Source organism: Chaetodon auriga, chromosome 2 (assembly GCF_051107435.1).
Source record: "Chaetodon auriga isolate fChaAug3 chromosome 2, fChaAug3.hap1, whole genome shotgun sequence".
Lineage (NCBI taxonomy): Eukaryota > Metazoa > Chordata > Actinopteri > Chaetodontiformes > Chaetodontidae > Chaetodon > Chaetodon auriga.
Genome location: NC_135075.1, coordinates 19,116,608 through 19,135,250, shown reverse-complemented (window position 1 = coordinate 19,135,250; position 18,643 = coordinate 19,116,608). Strand labels below are relative to the sequence as shown.

General features: G+C 40.6%; 2 protein-coding genes across 2 annotated transcripts; one reads left to right on the top strand and one right to left on the bottom strand.

Annotated features, from left to right (window-relative positions):
• Positions 1–4,323: 4,323 nt before the first annotated feature.
• Positions 4,324–6,148, top strand: LOC143328833 (alpha-1,3-galactosyltransferase 2-like). Its single transcript, XM_076744237.1, has 5 exons — positions 4,324–4,328; positions 4,408–4,497; positions 4,773–4,868; positions 5,170–5,307; positions 5,464–6,148. The coding sequence occupies exons 1-5, from the start codon at positions 4,324–4,326 to the stop codon at positions 6,146–6,148; spliced, it is 1,014 nt and encodes a 337-aa protein (XP_076600352.1).
• Positions 6,149–8,389: 2,241 nt separating this feature from the next.
• Positions 8,390–17,726, bottom strand: LOC143331692 (uncharacterized). The gene is given in 21 exon segments (XM_076748813.1): positions 8,390–8,690; positions 8,783–8,844; positions 9,537–9,654; positions 9,754–9,890; positions 10,350–10,491; positions 10,738–10,850; positions 10,979–11,108; positions 11,213–11,310; positions 11,453–11,545; positions 11,738–11,854; positions 12,010–12,108; positions 12,369–12,485; positions 13,373–13,488; positions 13,991–14,062; positions 14,374–14,539; positions 14,664–14,735; positions 14,987–15,088; positions 15,588–15,799; positions 16,062–16,182; positions 16,302–16,478; positions 17,412–17,726. Coding segments are annotated over 21 exon segments (2,490 nt in total). The 5' UTR covers positions 17,427–17,726; the 3' UTR covers positions 8,390–8,479.
• Between the last annotated feature and the right edge of the window lie 917 nt (positions 17,727–18,643).

The following is an 18,643-nucleotide window of genomic DNA, read 5'->3' as shown; positions in this document are numbered from 1 at the left end:
ATGTGTCAGCATTTTTGTTCCAGTTTATTTTCACCCTGGCCAGGACGTGCGACTCGTGATTGGATGGGTGGATATATTTTCTTTTACATTTTGTAATGTTAGAAAATATGTTCAAGAACTTAATGAGTCTAAAAACTGATTCACAAAAAGAAAACCCCACAAACCACTCAGAAGCTTAATTAAAATGTTCATGAATGCAATGAAAGGTACTGGTACCCCCCTGAAAATATTATTATTTATACACAATATTTATGATTATTGTGTTAATATAAGGTTGAATGATGCACTCACAGGCCTTCTTTGCCCCCTTTGTATTTGATTACAAACGTATCCACCACCACTCTGCTGCTGCCGCACAGACAGATGTTACTTTACTGGAAAACATTAAAGAGTTTTCAGCTATAAAATGTAAGCATCATACTTCACTGAATACTCATTTTTGTTTTATGAATGAACACTTTCCATTTTATGTGCATTTAAGCCTTAACTTTGTTACAACTCGAGGGTCCACACTTGTTTAATCACTTTACATTTGCCTTTTATGTCATAGCATGATATATACTGTACATAAACTATATTAACTGTCAACCTGTTTTATAATAAACAATTCTATAATTACATGCAATGGTGAAAAGCTTTTCTTTAGTTTTCCTGGCTGCACATAAACAAGTCAAACCTCTGTAGTGGTTTCACACGCGGTAAGTCTGATGCTTTGTCATGAAAGTAATTCTCAAAAATGTTGAGTCACCCCTCAGAAATAAGATAAAATACGTTCATTCAGCAATACTGATGAAGAAAATCCCCACATACCCCTGTCCCTAGTGCATTATGGGGGCATCCATTGTGAATTGTTATGCTTTCAGAATGATTTCTGATGCACTTTATCAACAGTTGATGAAAGATTTTTGATGTGACTTATAATTAATTATAACCTGAAGTGTTTTATGGACGCTCTTGACTGGCTAGAAACTAGAAGTTGACTGATGGAGCTTATGATACATAATGACTAACCATGCACACCTCAGCAATCAACTGTAATGAGGACTCATAGTCTGCTATAATAGTCCATAACAGTATAATTAGTTATCATTGTTTACACATTTTTTTTTATATGTGATTAAATATTCCGTAATTGCTTACTTCATAATTTAAAGTAGCTATAATCAGTATTTTTATAGTTCTAATGTATCAAACAATGTGAAAGCGGTCGCTCCTCAATCTGCAGCTCCCCTCAGCTTTTATGTGGACTTTCAGCTCATCGTTTAGGTGTCAGCCCACAACGTTTCTGTTTTGGTTTCACAGCGCCAAAAGTGTGAGTCTGTTTGGTTCCATTGTGATGTCAAAAAGCCGCACAAATTTCCCCGTGTTTTGATGTAAAAATAATGCACGAGGAGTGAAATGTGTGGGAGTGAGAGGAAGTTGAAGAGAGACTTTTAAGAAGACTTTCCTGCTCCTCTCCACTCTGACACTGATGTCACCCACTCACACTCTGAGCATAAAAATCTGACAGAAGCTGGAAATGACATGAAGCTTAAAACTGCGATTGTAAAAAAAAAAAATATATCAACGACATGAAACAGTTGAATGAATGCAAGAAGGTCCAAAGTGCTGTGAATGTTTGAGTTTCTATCTGATTGCATGAGTGAGTAGATAAAAGTCGGAAAGGCTTGAAAAAGTGTGACAATCTGATCATTTTGAACCTTCCATCCTTAAATTTCAATGTGGATAATTTCCTGGAAAACCTGGAATATTTCAGAAAATCTGAGAAAACGAATAGGAATAATGTCCAAATTGAGGATTTTGATGTTTAGCTGTTTCTTCATTGACAAATATCATACAAAACACGATGGAATAAGCAATTTCATGTGAAGAAGAACATATTTACACACTTTCCACCACTAAGAGACATCTGACCACCCCAGGAATCGAAGTGTGATATTTACTCAGGTTTTAGCTGCGTTGTTGTTTTGGGTCTCAAACTCTTGTGAAAAACATCTGACTCCTAAACTTGCATGCTGGAACTGGCCTGTATTCCTGCCAGACGATGAGACTCTGGAGAGATTATCCATCTGCAGACCAGAGAATAAAGAGAGATAAAAAGAGATAAAGAGGCAACAAGACAAAGAGATCATTTTTTCCATATTCATGTGAGTCATGTCACTATTAGAAAAAAAAAAAAAAAAAACCTTTCCTAATATGAACATTATTGTGCCACAACTTCTCACACAAACCAAAGCTGCACAATGATGTGATAGGATGATGTGATAGGGCTCATTTATTGTTTCTTGAATCACTGTTTGAGTTGTTTGTCAATCTTTTCACTGATTGTGTTAAACTCTGCAACACACTACTCACAGATATGCACCTCTTTTACAATGCTCTATTCTTTCTGCTCTATTTTTAACTTTCTCTTATTGCTCTTGCTCAGAGGTTTTGTTTTCCATCTTATGTTAACCTTCTTTTTATTCTTTATGTTCATTCTGTCTTTTTCGTGTGAAGCACTTGGTGCATGTTGATTTCTTTGCTACACAAATACAATTTATTAATTAGCATGAGTATTATTCATTGTGTGTGATCATTCACTCGCTAATCTCTTGTTCTACAACTTGCACCCTTGCAGGTTGGGACCTCTGCGATGCTTCACGGCTCTGTGTGATGAAACGCTGAAGATGCGGCCGCAGCCTTGCGCAATGCCAGTCCTCTGCCGGGTGGGCTTTACACCGGCTGACAGCTGGATCAGGCAGAAGCAGCGATGCTCAAACATAAGATTAAGTGTGAACCCAGGCGGGCTTTGCAGGCAGCCACTCCCTTTGACTGATGCTGCGAACGCGGGCAGAGGCGCCGCAGACGAGGCTGCGCTGCAGTTTGTCCCATCTGCGCGAAACTCTCCCAAAACTTCAACTATTGGAGCATTTTGCACGAATCATCAGGTGACAGCGACTCACAGGTAGGCTGTCAGCACCTTTAAAGCCGGCTCTGACTTTTTGTAGCTCATCAGGCGGCGCACACACTTGATTGAGTGGATAATATGTGATTGGTTTACTTAAAGTTCAGAGCTTTGAACACTTGCAAAAATATTTATCTATTTAACTTAACACAGTTAAGATTATTTAGTCAGAAACAGGTGAGACGGTTTTAGTCAGTACATTCAGTCTTCATCCTTACAGAAACAAATCACAGTTTACAGCAATTAGTATATTAACTAATCTGATTTCTCAGATTAGTTTAAACAACTAACTCACCAGAAGAGAGCAGGAAACCCCAGCAAAAAAAAGAAAAAAGAACATTGAAAGAAATCTTTTCTCATTCAGGTTTACCGGCATCCAACATTTGAGACCACAGCGTGCAAAACATATTTCAGATATACACACAAAACATGTGGAACATAAATAACTGTCAGCCTGTTTTTGCCTTCTTGTTTGATACGAATAGAACTTGAACGAGGCCTCTTCAGTCATGAACATATGATGAAACTGAGAAGTTTTGTTCCACGCTTTAAAATGTTCCTTATCTTAAAGTGCCCTGAGGTTGCCAGCACAGTTCACCATGAGCAAAGATACCACTGCACTGAGCCCTCGTACAGGCAGCGCTTCATTACTAAACGCTTTCTGGTTCAGACAGAAACGTGTCCTCTGAAAGCTCACCTCAAATATCTGGACTCATTCAGCCTCTTTCATTCACTGATCAGGCGTTCTGTGATTTGCTGTATTTTTCCATCGCTTTGGCTCGCAGCTGACCTTCAGCGCACAGAAGTCTTAATGCGAAGAGCCAAACATGCTCAATCCCACACAGTGACACCTCATATTACACACATCTCACAATCATTGCAACATAAGTCTGAAGACATTTCTGCAGCATTACAACATCATTGATAATTACTTCCCCACCACTGCCAAACCTCTCCTGGCTGCCAGAGGGTTGCATTCTATTCTAACTTGTTGTCCATCGGCTCACCCTGTTTCACATGATTAAACTTCATAAAATGTGGTTTCCTGAATGAAAACAAACTTTCTGGTCGATACAGAACAGAGAAAGTGAACTGCTGCTGCCTTCGTTAGTTTAACATGCATGTGCTGCAACTGCTGCACAACAATTTCCCCCAGATAAATACACTTCTGTCTTATTTTAAAATCTAGCAGTTAAAATTTCATCCACACTGTTGTGATGCTCTGATAAATTTGCTGTGCCATGTGGTTCAAAATGAATTATTTATCATCTCTTTTCTCAGAGCTGCAGTTTTATCCACAAACCTACGACAGCCCTCCCTTTCTTTGCCAAGAGAGCTTTTGGTTTACTGAACTTGGATGCCAGCATTTTTCAACAATGGGGTATTTTACAGTGTTTAAAAAAATGACTTTATTGTTTACACTGATGTGCCATTTTTTACCCTCTAATGTCTTCCTGCAGATGCCTTCAGAAGATGAAAAGTGGCTTGAAATGTGTGCTTTGCGTTCCTATTGTGCTCTGTGTTCTGTACTCTACAGCCCCGTCTTTGAGGTGAATACCAAAACAAGTTCATATTTAAGAATTAAGAGACGTGACCTGTGCTCAGGCACAATAAACCCGTCCTATATGAAGGTCACAATGTTCAACTGTTTAAGAGAGCTGTTGGTTCAACTTTAAGACAAGATAAGTGGGAAATAAAAGACAGTAAAAAAGATGCTGAATAAAATCAACTCATAGCAACTCTTTAGCTAGCTGTTCCTAATAAACTGGCAACTCAGTGTAGATCCATTCATATTGATATATTTCTATTATTATTCTGCTGTCAGACTTTTAAGGGGCATCCTACCAATGGACAAATGCCCGTTGGAAAGTGGAGCGATGCTGTCGGTGGAAAACAGCGTGGACGCCAGCCTCAATCTGAGGTGAGACCAATCAGACTTCAGGTTCTGTCTGCGTACATTCACGAGTCATGTTAGTCACCACTCAAGACTCTTTCTTCCTGAGTAATTCCTATTATTGTTATTTTTAAGAATGCAGCTTTTATGTCAGTGTAATTATAATTTTTGATCACAGAGGAATCATCAAATGCTACTTTCTGATCCATCTACAGCACAGCTGAAAAATGGAGCCTCCTGATGCATAATGAAGATATCCTCGCTCTTGGCAGTCGTTGTCTGAACTTCATACACGTGTTTTGAACTTTATAGTCTTCTTTAACTTCAGGTCAAGAGCTGACGTGCAAACTTGCACACCGTGGAAAGCTCCCATCATGTGGGACGGCATGTTTGACCCCGATCTTTACGACCTGATGCACAAGAGTGAGGGATCCTCTGTGGCTCTCACGGTGTTCGCTGTGGGCAGGTTTGTTTCCACATTCATATTTTAAGTGTTTCAACAAACACCTGAACACATCCTGTTGTGTTCAGTGCACTAATGTTGAACTGTGATAACTGTTAATATGGAAAAATAACACCACATTGCTCTTGCCTCCTCTTCTTGCCTCCTCTTCCACCAAAGGTACCTGGATGCTTACCTACAGGCCTTCCTGAACTCATCAGAGCAGCACTTTATGCTGGGTTTGCCCGTCACTTATTATGTGTTTACGGACGAGCCAGAGAAGATTCCAGAGATCCAGCTCGCTCCTCAGCGAAGCATGAAGGTTGTCAAAGTGGAGAGGCACTCCAGGTGGCAGGACATCTCCATGATGCGAATGAAGACGATATCAGAGGTCATCGAGTCGGACATTCGCCACAGCTGCACGCACGTCTTCTGCTTTGACGTGGACCAGGTGTTTGCTGGGAGATTTGGGTCGGAGGCTCTGGGAGATTCTGTAGCTCTGCTCCACGCCCACTACTACCACCTCCCAAAGATGATGTTTACCTATGACCGCAACCCAAACTCCAAGGCGTACATGGAAAGTGGGGATTTCTACTACCACGCTGCCATCTTTGGAGGCTCGTGGAAGAGCGTGAAGGCCCTGACTGAGGCCTGCTATCGGAGCATCATGGAGGACAAACACAACAACGTGGAGGCTCTGTGGCACGATGAGAGTCACCTCAACAAGTACATGTGGCTTCATAAACCAAGCAGGGTGCTCTCCCCAGAGTACTGCTGGGACACCAGCATCGGCAACAGGAGTGACATACGAGTCACGAGGCTACTGTGGGCGCCAAAACATTATGACACACTCCGCACAGGTTAGCGCATTTTGGAATTATTATCGATACTGCAACATGGCCAAGTGCAATATGCAGATTGCAGGAGCTGTAACTCTTTGAAAAGGTAAAACAAACCATAATAAATGAAGCACTGGTAAATCTGTGCAAATGGTTGCCTTTGCTTCACCAATGTATGTACACACTGTTGTGTTAAAACTAAGTATTTTGATAACTGAACAAATCTAAGCGTGCTGTCAAGTGGTAACAAAGCAAGTTGCAAACAGCAGTATTATTGCTTTTTATGTCGTCTTTGTTATGGCTGTGTGTGCTCCCTGCGCTGTTTGTCCCTTTTCCTCTGCCATCCTTTGTAGCTCTGCCCAGGTGTGCTACATCTGATTACTGAATGAGGTGCACCTGATCGGGGACTGAAGTGCTTAAAAGCTCCAGAGACTAGGTGTTACGACTTTGTGTTTTTTTATTAGCCTTGATTTACTGTTGTGGTCGTTTGTGTCTTTTTGTGGTTGAGTTGGGTCCTTCTCAGTCATTTTGAACTGGGTGGGACTTGGGTGACAGCCATTGTTTTGACATCACTGCAATGAGAAATTCTTTGAGTTCGATTAGCGTCAAAGCTGAATGTTTGTTTGCTTTGCAGTTTGCACTCCTGATTATGACTTTGCTGAGCAGCATGCATGTTTTGCTGCATATTTACAATTACTGTTAATTTGCTTCTTACATCATCCTTTCACAAATGTAAAGCAGACTTTGTCTGCTGGTTATTGTTATTCATTTACTATGCTTGTTCCACCAATTTAGAGGATAGGAGGAAGTTTCTGCAAGGTAACTCATCCTTTAATAATGGCCACTCATGATGAGCTTCAAAGTCTGAGGAGTGGCCAAGCAAGTGTTACAGCTACTGCTGGCAAAGAGGTTCCCAGTAAAACCATGACCAGGTGATGCTATCAAGCCAAGACAGCAGCCTAATTTAAACTCTCCACCTAGCAGAGCACTGCCCTGATATGATATCTAATAAACGGTGATGAAACCAGTTTAATCTTGATGAAACTTCATCTGAATTTGACATTTGAATAAATTGGAAAAAGACGGTTGACTGTTGAATTTGAAGACTTTCTTTTAATTAGTGTGGTCTGTGTGCAGCAGCATCCAGCAGGTGGAGCTAAGCGTTTGTATGTTGAGGCTCCTGTCCAACATCATGTGTTTGTGGGCTGAGGACATTTTTTTTCCCTTTTTATTGTTAAGATCTACTCACAGTTCATGTTTGTTGCTTGCTTGCAGAGGTTGGTCTTTAGTTCCTGCCCTGAGGTTTATGCGGGAGGAGTGAGCGTGTTTTTCTTGTTCAGCGTTGTATTTTGGTTTTGTCTGTTTTGTTTTCTTCCTCCTTCCACTTGAGTTACAGAGTCCCACTTGATAATGCGCTCAATTATGCCCACCTATTAACATTGATTTAGACAATTATTTATTGGTGATACAGGGATGTCTTTGAGTGGAAGTAGGCTGTCAATTAACTTACTGATTTGAATATAAAGGGGCTAAATCATCCTGTTAGACGTACCAGGTGGTTGCCCACCTTAAGCATTTAAAACAGGTACAGTCTTCCTCACTGAGACTCACATGTGTAATTCAGACTATATAACTCTGAGGTGGGCTTGGGTTGACAGATATTTCTATCATGTTTTCAGCCTAAGGCCAAGGGGGGCAGTGCTTTTGATTTGCAAGTCAATACCATTGAAATCATTTCAAATCCCAACATATGCTTTGCTATTGTAGTGAAGAAATTTCTGTCATCTATTCCACCTGCAGACATCCACCAGATGATCTTATGTGGGGATTTGAACTGTGTGATTAACCTTTTGCTGGATCAGTCTTCGAATAGAGTGACTACTAAATCAGTCATGTGCAATGTCTGACCCATAGTGACCTCTGGATCCGACTGAGAAAATTCTTTCTTTTCATTCATCCAACATGGGAAATGCAGAATCTCATTATAAACAGACTATGTCTCTCTGTGTATCTGATCCTCTCATTTCATCAGCGCTCCTAAAGAATTTGGTACATTCTTGGGCTATAAACTTGATCAAAGGGAGCTCTTACCATCAACCACTACTGCCACACAAACTTCTTGTTTAAGTAACTTATAACTTATTTGTACATGAGACAGTGTTGCTAAGTTGGCGTTTATATCTGGGAGGGTCCATATTTTTATTGTGCTCTGTCTGTATGAAGTTTAAAAAACTGAAAGGGAAGAAAAAGACAGCGATAGGGAAATCCTTCTGTAATTTTGTTTATTAATTTAAATTACTTACAAATAAAATTCTCTCTGTACAGTATAGATATGCTGAAGGTATAGACAGAAAATCTCAACAGCACGTACTGTCTGAGCTGAGGGCGGCCGGGTCAGCTGAGCGGTCTGAGCGGCCCTGAGCGGAGGTCAGATTCAGGTAGCCCATCTCTGCTGATCGAGACAGGGGCCCAGAGACGAGGCAGTGAGGGGAAGAAGTCACGTCTGTCTGCTTGTGCTGAGTATTGTCCAACACACCCTGAATTTCTGACGGCTCAGGCATCACCACACTAGGGACCCAGTCAAAGTTCACAGACACTTACTGGTTTTATTTAGCAAGCAAACAGGTTGTGCTGAAGTTCTTAACCAGGATCAGACCTACCTAGAAGTTGGTGCAGGGAGGGATGTAAAAACCTGAGCAGGATGAGATATTTTCTTCAGTTCCTAAAACAACAACAGCAAAAATATGTTAGATTAACAATACATATCATTTAAAAATGGTTCTCTTGGGTTCTCTGGTAACATGGGTCCATCAGTATTTGCAAGTCAAACACTTTGGTATAGAGTCAAATTAGTGGATGGCTAGCCATGACATTTGTGGTACAGACATTGATGGTTCCCAGAGGATGAATCCCAGTAACGTTTGTGATCCCCTTACTTTTCAACTAATGCCACCAGCGGGTTGACGCAGGTTGACGTGTTTGTTGGCTAATGACCAAATACTGTACAACTAATGAGATTCCCATCAGTCTCAGCTGTGTTGTGCTAAATGTTAGCATCTAGCAGGCTAAACTAAGTTGGTGAACATAGTAGACATTACACCTGCTAAACATCAGTATGATAGCAACATCATTATGAATATGTTAGCATGCTGACATTAGCATTAAGTTCAAAGCGATGCTGACATACTGCTGCATGGCTGTAGACTCTAAGTCTTATTAATCCATCCAACATCTTTGTTTTCTGGTGGCATTACAGTTCAAAAAGGTTGCCAGCATGACTGCAGACTTTTAGTTGTGTCCCTAGTTAGGAAGGCAGCTGATCTATAGAAGCTTTACAATGGCCAAACTACAACAATAAAAACATGAGCAACTCCAGATCATCGCCTGTGCAGTAGACTCAACTGTGACTGGTACCTCAGCAAAGTGAAGCGACTGCATGTTTTGCAGGCTGCGTTCAAGGACGGCCAGCTGATTGGACATGTGGAGTATTTTGTTTCCTAGTTTCTTGTTTTCCATCTCGAGAAAATCCACCCTTGAGATCAAAACAAACATCTCTTGTCAGTGAACCCATATTAGGTAAATGTGTAATAATTTAGTATAAAGTATTAAGTGTTGACTGTAAGTTCAGTACCTGCATTTGGACAAAGTAGCTGTTAGATTACTGTCTTTCTTGTTGTGCTCCTCTTCATTTAGCTGTTGTAGTAGCCTTCTCCTCTCAACAAGCAGTTTGTCATTTTCCACAGTTATACTTAGAGTGAGCTCCTTTTCCTGGGAAAGAATTTTAAATTCATTCATCCAATTTTATATAATCTAATGATTTTGAGAACTGTTTCTGGAGTGAGACTATGCTGTGTAAAACATAAATAAAACAGAATGTGATGATCTGATAATCCTTTTTAGCATATACTCAATTTAAAACAGTATGAACACAACATATCTGATGTTTGACCTCGTCAGCTTCATTGATTTTTGTAAATATCTGCTTATTCTGAATTTGATGCAGCAACACATTTCAAACAAGTTGAGACAGGAGCAACTACAGACTGGGAAAGATGAGGAATGCTCCAAAAACACCTGTTTGGATCATTCCATAGGTAAACAGATTGATTGGTAACAGGTGATACATGATCACATGAATACAAATAACAATAAACTGGATTTTAAACAAGTTACACCTCAAACGTCCTGGTTTCTTTTGTATAAAGGGGGACAAAACCACAGATTTACCTTTGCTAATGAATGTGAACACAAGGACAGCTCTCGTTCTAGATTTTTTATCTTCTCATCACACTGTGCTGTTTCATCGTCAAATTTCTGTTTGGCTCGACACAGTTTTGCCTTGTGCTTTTCCTTCATCTCGTGGTATTTACTGCAAAATGGACAAAAATAACATATCACTACAGCAACACGTTATACACCTTTTTTATTATTGTCACTGACAGATATAATAAGCTATACGTTTCAATGTTGTCAAGATGAAGAGAGGTCTTTGGTGTTCATTCACACATCCAGATTTCATTGGCTTCAATCACAGCTTCATGCTGTGTTTTCTGTGTCTGTCAAGTTTACATTTTGTTGTTTTCCTCAGCTGACAGCGAAATAACAGGGCTGTTACCTCCGCTCTTTGTCGAGGCATTTAAGGGTTTCACAGATCTCTTTCTTGAGTGTTTCGCACTTGTCTTGGGTGGCCAACAGACTGTTCACTGCTTCTTGATAATCGGGACACTCCTGCCATCCAAAGCACAAACATCAGCTGTTAAAACAACAGTTTCTGCCCTTCTGCACAGAATGGACAGCATGTAACCAGACACAGTCCTGATAAATCACCAATCAGTATAAATATATACATAAATTACCTTACGCAGTGTGTCTTTCTTGTTCTGCACCAGCTGTAGTTGTGTCTGTACCTCTGCATCCTCTGTTGCAAAGGAGTCTTTCATCTGACAGCGAGTGTTCTGTACATCTGCTTCTTTTTGCTTCCGCAGCCTTCAAACACACAGAAACCTTCACTTACCTACGTGATACTACAACACTGAGTGGCACGCACATACAGTAGCTGCCGGATAGTGTCTGCAGGTAGAATATCCTACTTTTGATGCTGGAGATTCTTTTCTTTGTTGCAGATGATAGCTATAAGTTTATCCAGATCTTTATGAGAATTATCGAGCTGCTTCTTAAGGGAATTTATCTGAAAGGGTAAGAAAAACATCTTGTAATAAGGACATAGCACATTTCTCTTAAAAAATAAACCACACTAGCTGTTAATGAATTTGCTTTAATGTAATTATGTGAAACATCTTAATAATCTTCTAATCTACTGAATCACTCACCTCTGAGTCCTTCTCCAAAAGGAATCTCGACTGAGTGCTGAGTTTATTTTGTAAATCTCTGCAGATCTCATTGCTCTGAATCAATTCAGTTGCCTGGGACTGGAACCACAACAAGATCAACATTGACACTGTGCACAGTGCTAGGCACATTAAGACTTACCAAACTGCGTTGAGCCTTTACTGTTTGATCATGTCCCTCTCTGTTTGATTTGGTGATGGCAGTTAAAGCAGATGTATTTTTCTCATGTAATGGTCAAGGATTTATCCAGTGAGACTTACTTCAACTGACTCATTAGCCTGTTTGGCCTGAACCTGCAAGGTCAGGAGCTGCTGCTCAGCCTGCTGCTGTTGCTCCTGCAGTGCTGACTCAAGCCGCACCACCTCCCTCTGCAGAGATACAACCTGAGAAATATTACACACAGATCAATGTATGCACCAAACGTCTGTCTCAGTACAGGGTGGTCCACATTCACAATGCATTTTTTGTCTGTCTGAGAGCCATACAAACTAACTAACGTGCATTATTTTACTGTCTGTTCCATTTTATATGTACTTACAGCTTCCTCCTTTTCCAAAAGGCATCTTATCTGAGCAGTGAGTTCCTCCTGTAGATGTCTGCAGCTCTGGTTGCTCCGTGCCAACTCTGCTGTTTGAGACTGAAAAAGAAAGAAGAAGGGTGTGTCATTTTGAAGCATTACAAGAACAAGAGAATTATATTGGCGATTTAGCAGAAAAACTCTCTGTACTGTGCACCCTATCTCCCAAATTCAACTGGGATCTCTCCTTTAACATGCATGCAAATAAGGGTGATAATGATAAAAATCTTGCAGTTACAGTCTCAGAGTTACAGACTGACTCTAGAATGAGCCTTTCAGTGTGAGATGTAATGCTCAGGGATCTGTGTCATGGGACTCACTTTAGAGAACTCATTAGCTTGGTTGGCCTGAACTTGTACAGTGAGGAGCTGCTGCTCAGCCTGCTGCTCCTGCAGGGCTGACTCCAGCCGCTCCAGCTTCTCCTGCAGAGATACGACCTGAGACAAACACACATGCTGTACAGTACAACCCATTTTTATTCCTGATTATTCTGCTGATATTTTCTCTGTTAATCAATGAATCATTTTGGTCTGTAACATATGAAAATGTAGTGAAAAATGCTAATTATAATTTCCTAAATTACCAGCTGATGTACTCAAATGTCTTGTTTTGTCCAACTATCAGTCTAAAACCCAAAGACATTGACACACATTGACATATGTGCTTCAGACCAAAATGAACATTTAATTTTCAAAAACTTTCCTACACAGAAGTGTTTTCAGAGCGCGCTGTCACACCACAGTTAGCTACCCTTGGCAGAGGTGTCTCATTTGTACAGTGTTCTCATCCACTGGTTGAGCAAACAGGAAAGCCATGTGGTCGACAGAAGTACCAGTTGGTTAGTACACATTGGTGTACTGTAGCTGCAGAATCCACAATGACCAGATGCTGTAGTCAATAAACACAAGTCTGAGCTAAAACAGAATCAACGCTCTGTAAACACTATCAGCCCATTGCTTTGTTATTTTGGACACAAAGCTGCATTATTGGCACAAGCCACGATGCCAGAATTTGATTCATAAACATTTTATCGTAGAAAAGGGCAAGAAAATTCATTGGATTATCTTCAAGCTTAATTGTAAATGTGCTTTACAACATGCAGATCAAACAGACTCCCAAAAGTACGATTCACCTCCACCATAAATATGTGCCCACAGTCTGAAAAAAGGTAGACGAGGGTTGAGCACGTGGTGCCGACCGGTTGTATGAATGTAAGTTTATGAAACTCAAATGCCTTTGCTGCAAAATAAATGTGGAAAATCTAAATTCTTGGATGTGGTGTAGTGTTTACTGATAAAATAACTTATCCCAGCAGGTATCTTACCGTCTGCTGCAGAGAGCTTTTCTCAGCATCCAATGTGCGTACCCTGTTCCTCAAGGCTCGGATCTCAAGGTCCAGACGATCGTTCAGCTCTTTGGCCTTTCGCAGTTCCACCATTTCTTTTCAAATAAAGTGAGATAATACACTCATCAGACTATGAATAATACATATTAGAGGATAACACCATTAAATGTGAAATGCTGGTCGATTTTGGGTATTCTAACATGATCGATACTGAAAGTGCAAAAAGTTTTTTCATACTCAAGACTTTTAGGGTTCTGTTTTATGTGATTTTACAAAAAATGTAAACTAATTTGTGAGGATGAGATCTAAGGTAGCAGGATGGCAGTGAGCGACAACTGCAAACTGTCTTACAGTACGAATATGTGTGTGAATGTGTTGAATAGACTGGTGACCCGTCCAGGGTGTTCCTTGCCTCTCACCCAGTGCATGCTGGAATAATCTCAAGGCCCTGAACAGCATAAGGATGTACACAGAACAGATGAATCTGACGAATGTAACACACATCTTTTCTCCCTTTTACAGTCAATATACACTCAACAATATATGGCAATTCTTTGAAAATATCTTAAAAAATACACGTGAAAAAATAATTCTCACCATATTTCTTCAGTTTCTCTACTTCCTGTCTGAGTTGCTCTACCTCCTGCTGTGCAGCCTGCAGCTCAGGCTCTAGAAAAAAACATAAACACAGATGTTTACACAGTGCTCTTCACAAAGTTGCTAGCAGAGTTTCTTTTTCAAGTGAGAGCAGTGGAAGTTGGTAGCAGCTTCAGTTTTAGTTAAGGCTTTTTGGATATTGTATGACAGTAACATAACTTCTGAATGCTCCTAATATACAATATTTATCAACAATTCTGCTAAAAGTTTGTGTGTTTGCTTTCTTTTCTTGCAGTGGTGGCCACCTGCATTTAATGATAAATGAAAATAGGGGAAGCACTGTGACAGTGGTGACAGCAGGCTACTGTATCATTATCTCTCACCATAAGCTCTTTGAGTCAAATGAGCAGACTCCAACTCATCAGTCAAACGCCGGATCTCATTGTGGGCCATGGCCAGCCGGCGGGAGCCCTCCTCCAGGTCTCGCTCCAGGCGGGAACATTCCTTCTCCACACTGCTTGCCTTGCCAGCCAAATGTCTGGCCTCCACCTAAAGAGAGAGGGAAAGAGCAACTGACCAAATGACCAACATCAAAGTGACAGCAATGCTATGAAGAGAAGCGGTGAATACAAACTAGAATGTTCATAAATGCATGCATGAACAGATTAGACACCTTGAGAAGTTCTCTGCATCAAAATGCATCAGTGGTGTAGTATCTTGAATTTCCTCTGCCATGCAAAGTTCCCTAGCATGTGCTGGTAACAGTGTTCAATAACACTGCAACGAGAAAAGAGGTTGCAGTTAATGTGGATGATACAAGGGTTTTTGAACAGAAAACATGCAAAAAGATCCTCACATTCAATCGTGCACCTTGGGATATGCAAAATAAAGACAGTGTCGCTGATTGTGCTGTGATTTTCCAACTGACCTGAGTGCAGTTTTTAGTGTTTGTTAGTTTGGTAATGCAGTAACACTACTGTAGATAAAAGGACATACAGGAATAAAAGCATGTTTGCTCTGGGAAGCTCTCTCTTTGTGGAGCCCAAAGAGTCTCTTCCATGGGCTTTGGCCATGGTGTGGTGCCCCCTTGTGGGAAGGCTGTGGAATAACATCAGATCACAGAATCACATCATTAGAATAAGTCATTTGACCACAGAGAAATGTATAAGGCATGGCTTTTTAAGTGGAAAAAATGAATCTGACTTAACTATGGAGCAATTAAAAATGAAATATTACACAAAAGGGATCACATGCTTCAAAAGAGAAAGTTAAACAAAGCGAGAAGAGAAAGGCATTATGTCTGTCTAATTTCACTGTGGTGTTTGATTTATCTTCTCATATAATGGCAATGACATGCTTTTGCACATTCAGTACTAACAGTGCTGAGAGCTTGCATCTTTTGGGGTCTTTTTATGTTAAGTGTCAAAGCTAAAAAATAACCCTTTTCAACTTTTTAACAATTAAACATAACCCACATCTCTCACTTTTACATCAACTTCCCCATCTTGCTTAACTGTCAATGATCAAATAAAGATGAAAATACCAGAAACCAAAGGATGAACACAAGGATCTCAGTCTACAATGTCCTTCCTCTAACCTGGTGTGGACTGGTGTTCAGCACTTGGGCTTCGGTCCCCAGCAAGCTGGCTGTGTTTCCATCACCTGTCAGGTTGTCGGGAACCTCACTCATCTCAAGTAAGGAGGCTCTCTCCACCAAGAGGTAGGCCACCTGCTCACTGGGGCTGCTGTGGATCAACTCTGTGAGACCCTGCTGGTACAGCATTTTAGCCACCTCGCTTATCTGGCAATCTATCACAACAGGGAATGGTAAAAAAAAAAAAAAAAAAGAAAAAAAGCAGGATTTATAATGGTTTAAAATCTGAAATTTTGTTGGCTAATGGTGTCTGGACTCCCAAGAAGGCACTAGAAGTGCCACTTGCCTGAGATAACCACAAATGCCTCACAAAGATGAGATTTAATTAAAACAGAATGCAACAATTTGCTAATTTACTGTATTCAAGAAATGTCCACAATCTTATTTGTAGGTAATATACAGGCAACAATGTCCAACCTTGAAGGGTTATTAGGCGTTGCAGCTGATCCTTGAGCTGATCGTTTTCATCTTGTATCTCCTGAGCCAAAACATCCTTGTGCTCTGTAAAGATTCGGATCTGCTCCAAGGACTTGCGTACCTTACAGACAAACATACAGAAAACCAAAGACGTGGTCACGAATGGACTCAGACCTTCACTTATTTTTACTCTTCTTGACAATTTCTGATGTCACTGATAATTCGGCAATGATAACTTACCTCAGCCATCTCCGCTGAGTGTTGTGAGCGCTGGGTGTCCAGGTCCCACGTCACACTGCTCAGACGGCTTCTTGTGCGCTGGAGGGCACGCCATAGCCAACACAGCTGAGCCTCCTGAGGGGACTCGGGGGCAAGTCCCTCTTCACTTAACCATGTGGCAATCTGCTCCAGCTCTTCCTGGAGACCAGATGAGTGACATGTGGGCATGGCCAAACCATCTTATCTGATACTCAGAGAGGGCTAACTGCCTCTATTTGCATCTTACATCTTTTCCTTAAGTCTCTACTGTGAGCATTATGTAATTTCAACCGTGTGGATGTGAAATCACTGTTAAAAGTTGCATTTTATTAAAAAATTTCACCATGCAACTTCAGATCAGTGAGAGAAACTGATTACAGTTACACTTACAGTACATACACACCAGGTTACATCTCAGATGCTTTTCAAAAACAATCATTCATTGAATGCTCCCCAGCTCTGTACTGGAGGTCACTCACACGTTTCTTAGCTGTGGCTGAAGCTGTTTGTGCATTTTGGGGAACAGCTGTTTCCTTCAGCAGAGACAGCTGGCACTGCCAGTATGTTTCTGCTGAGCTGCTCCTTGCACACTTCATCGTGTATGCTAACGTTAACCCCTGAAACTTTAATCATTGTAATCACATGCTCTGCAGCCACACCTGCTGTAATTAACATAACTTTATTTTAAATTATAATCCCGGGAGTTTCCAAGCATGCAAAGTGTGTCACAATTTTAATGGGAAATTGTGTATTGGCTAAATGATGCACAAGACATCTACAACATTTCCATTTGATGGTAGGACGCAGGCATAAAAACAGCAACAAACGTTCAACAACAAATGCTCTGTGTGCTACAGGGTGAACCAAAATCATATTTTCAACTTTGAAATTAACTTAAGGGGGGACAAAATGAAGAAACTATATGTTAGGGGCGAAAGTTAAATGACTTCCATCGTCAGCTTTGTTCATTAAATGTCACATCTGGCTCATACGACTCTGCTGGTCGCAGATTTTAGCTAGCTGGTTAAAGTTTAGGTCTTAGCTAACGTCAGCTGTTAACTAAACGAACAAATAGTAGAATGAGTTCGGTACCTCTCCTTGATCCATTACACCCGCGGCAAGAAAAAAAAACTTTCTCTTCTTCGTGGTTTACGCTCACATTTTATTTTTGTTCTTTGCCGAAAATGTCCGACATCGACTCCAAACACCGAAAACTCTCACAGGCATTGAAGACAGAAAACAGCCTCGCGCTCCAAAACACGGCGACGTGAAGCGAGCGCGCGAGTGGCCCGTTGTTGTCTTTCCGTTGTTCCACGATTATGAACGGTACGTTACTAACGGTTGCGCACGCGCTCGACTTGCCACGAACTTCTGTATTTAACAGACACTCGAAACTTTCTCGTCAAAACCAGCGACAGAGAGTGAAAACACGATGTGGGCTGAAGCTGAAGAATGTTCAGCGGTGTCCCGCTGTCTGTGGTATGTGGCGGTGCGAGGTCCTGTTATTTCTCGTAAGGCTCTTGTGCACTGTGATTTGGGGAATCCATGGGTCCGTGAAGGAGTCTTGAGGGAACGTTAACAGTGTGAATAGTTTAAAGTCACTGGCAAACGTCAGTGAAAACAAGACTTTTTGTAAGAATCAATTAAAGTTAAAAGTAACTTGACTACAACACTGCACACAACATGCTGATGCTCTTTTATGCAATATTCACAATAATCCATAATATTATTTGCTTTAGGTACATTTATTTGAATAACACCTTAAATGCTGGACTTTTACTTGTAATGGGTTATTATACAGTGTTGTGCTGCTACTTTTGTTTAAGTAAGGGATCTGAATACTCCCCCTACTAATGATAACTGGTTAATTAACAAAATATTGCTCATAATTTGATATAGGCATCCATTGTTGCTGCAGCTGCCAACAATTTGCTTATAAAGTGTGTTGATTATACAAATGACAGCATAAATTGTTATGTTGTGCAAATTGACTTAACTGTAAGTGCAATGAATATAATGAACAAACAGCATTAAAATCTGTCCATCTGGGAGATTTAAGTTGCAGCAACTCTTGCACATAAACTGCCTGATGCTGCTAACTGCCGACTGTTGATAGTTTGCGATCTGTGCTCTATATTTAAGTTTTCATCATATTACATTGTGTTGTTTTTACTATACTGTACTCGATTAAAAAGATCTCTTCATCTGGTGGGACAATAAAGTTTGTTTGTTTGCTTATTTGTTTTACTGTAACCCATATGAAACTGAATTTCTATGCAAAGTCATGTTCATTCATGATTAAACTGTGTGTGTTGTGTCTTGGG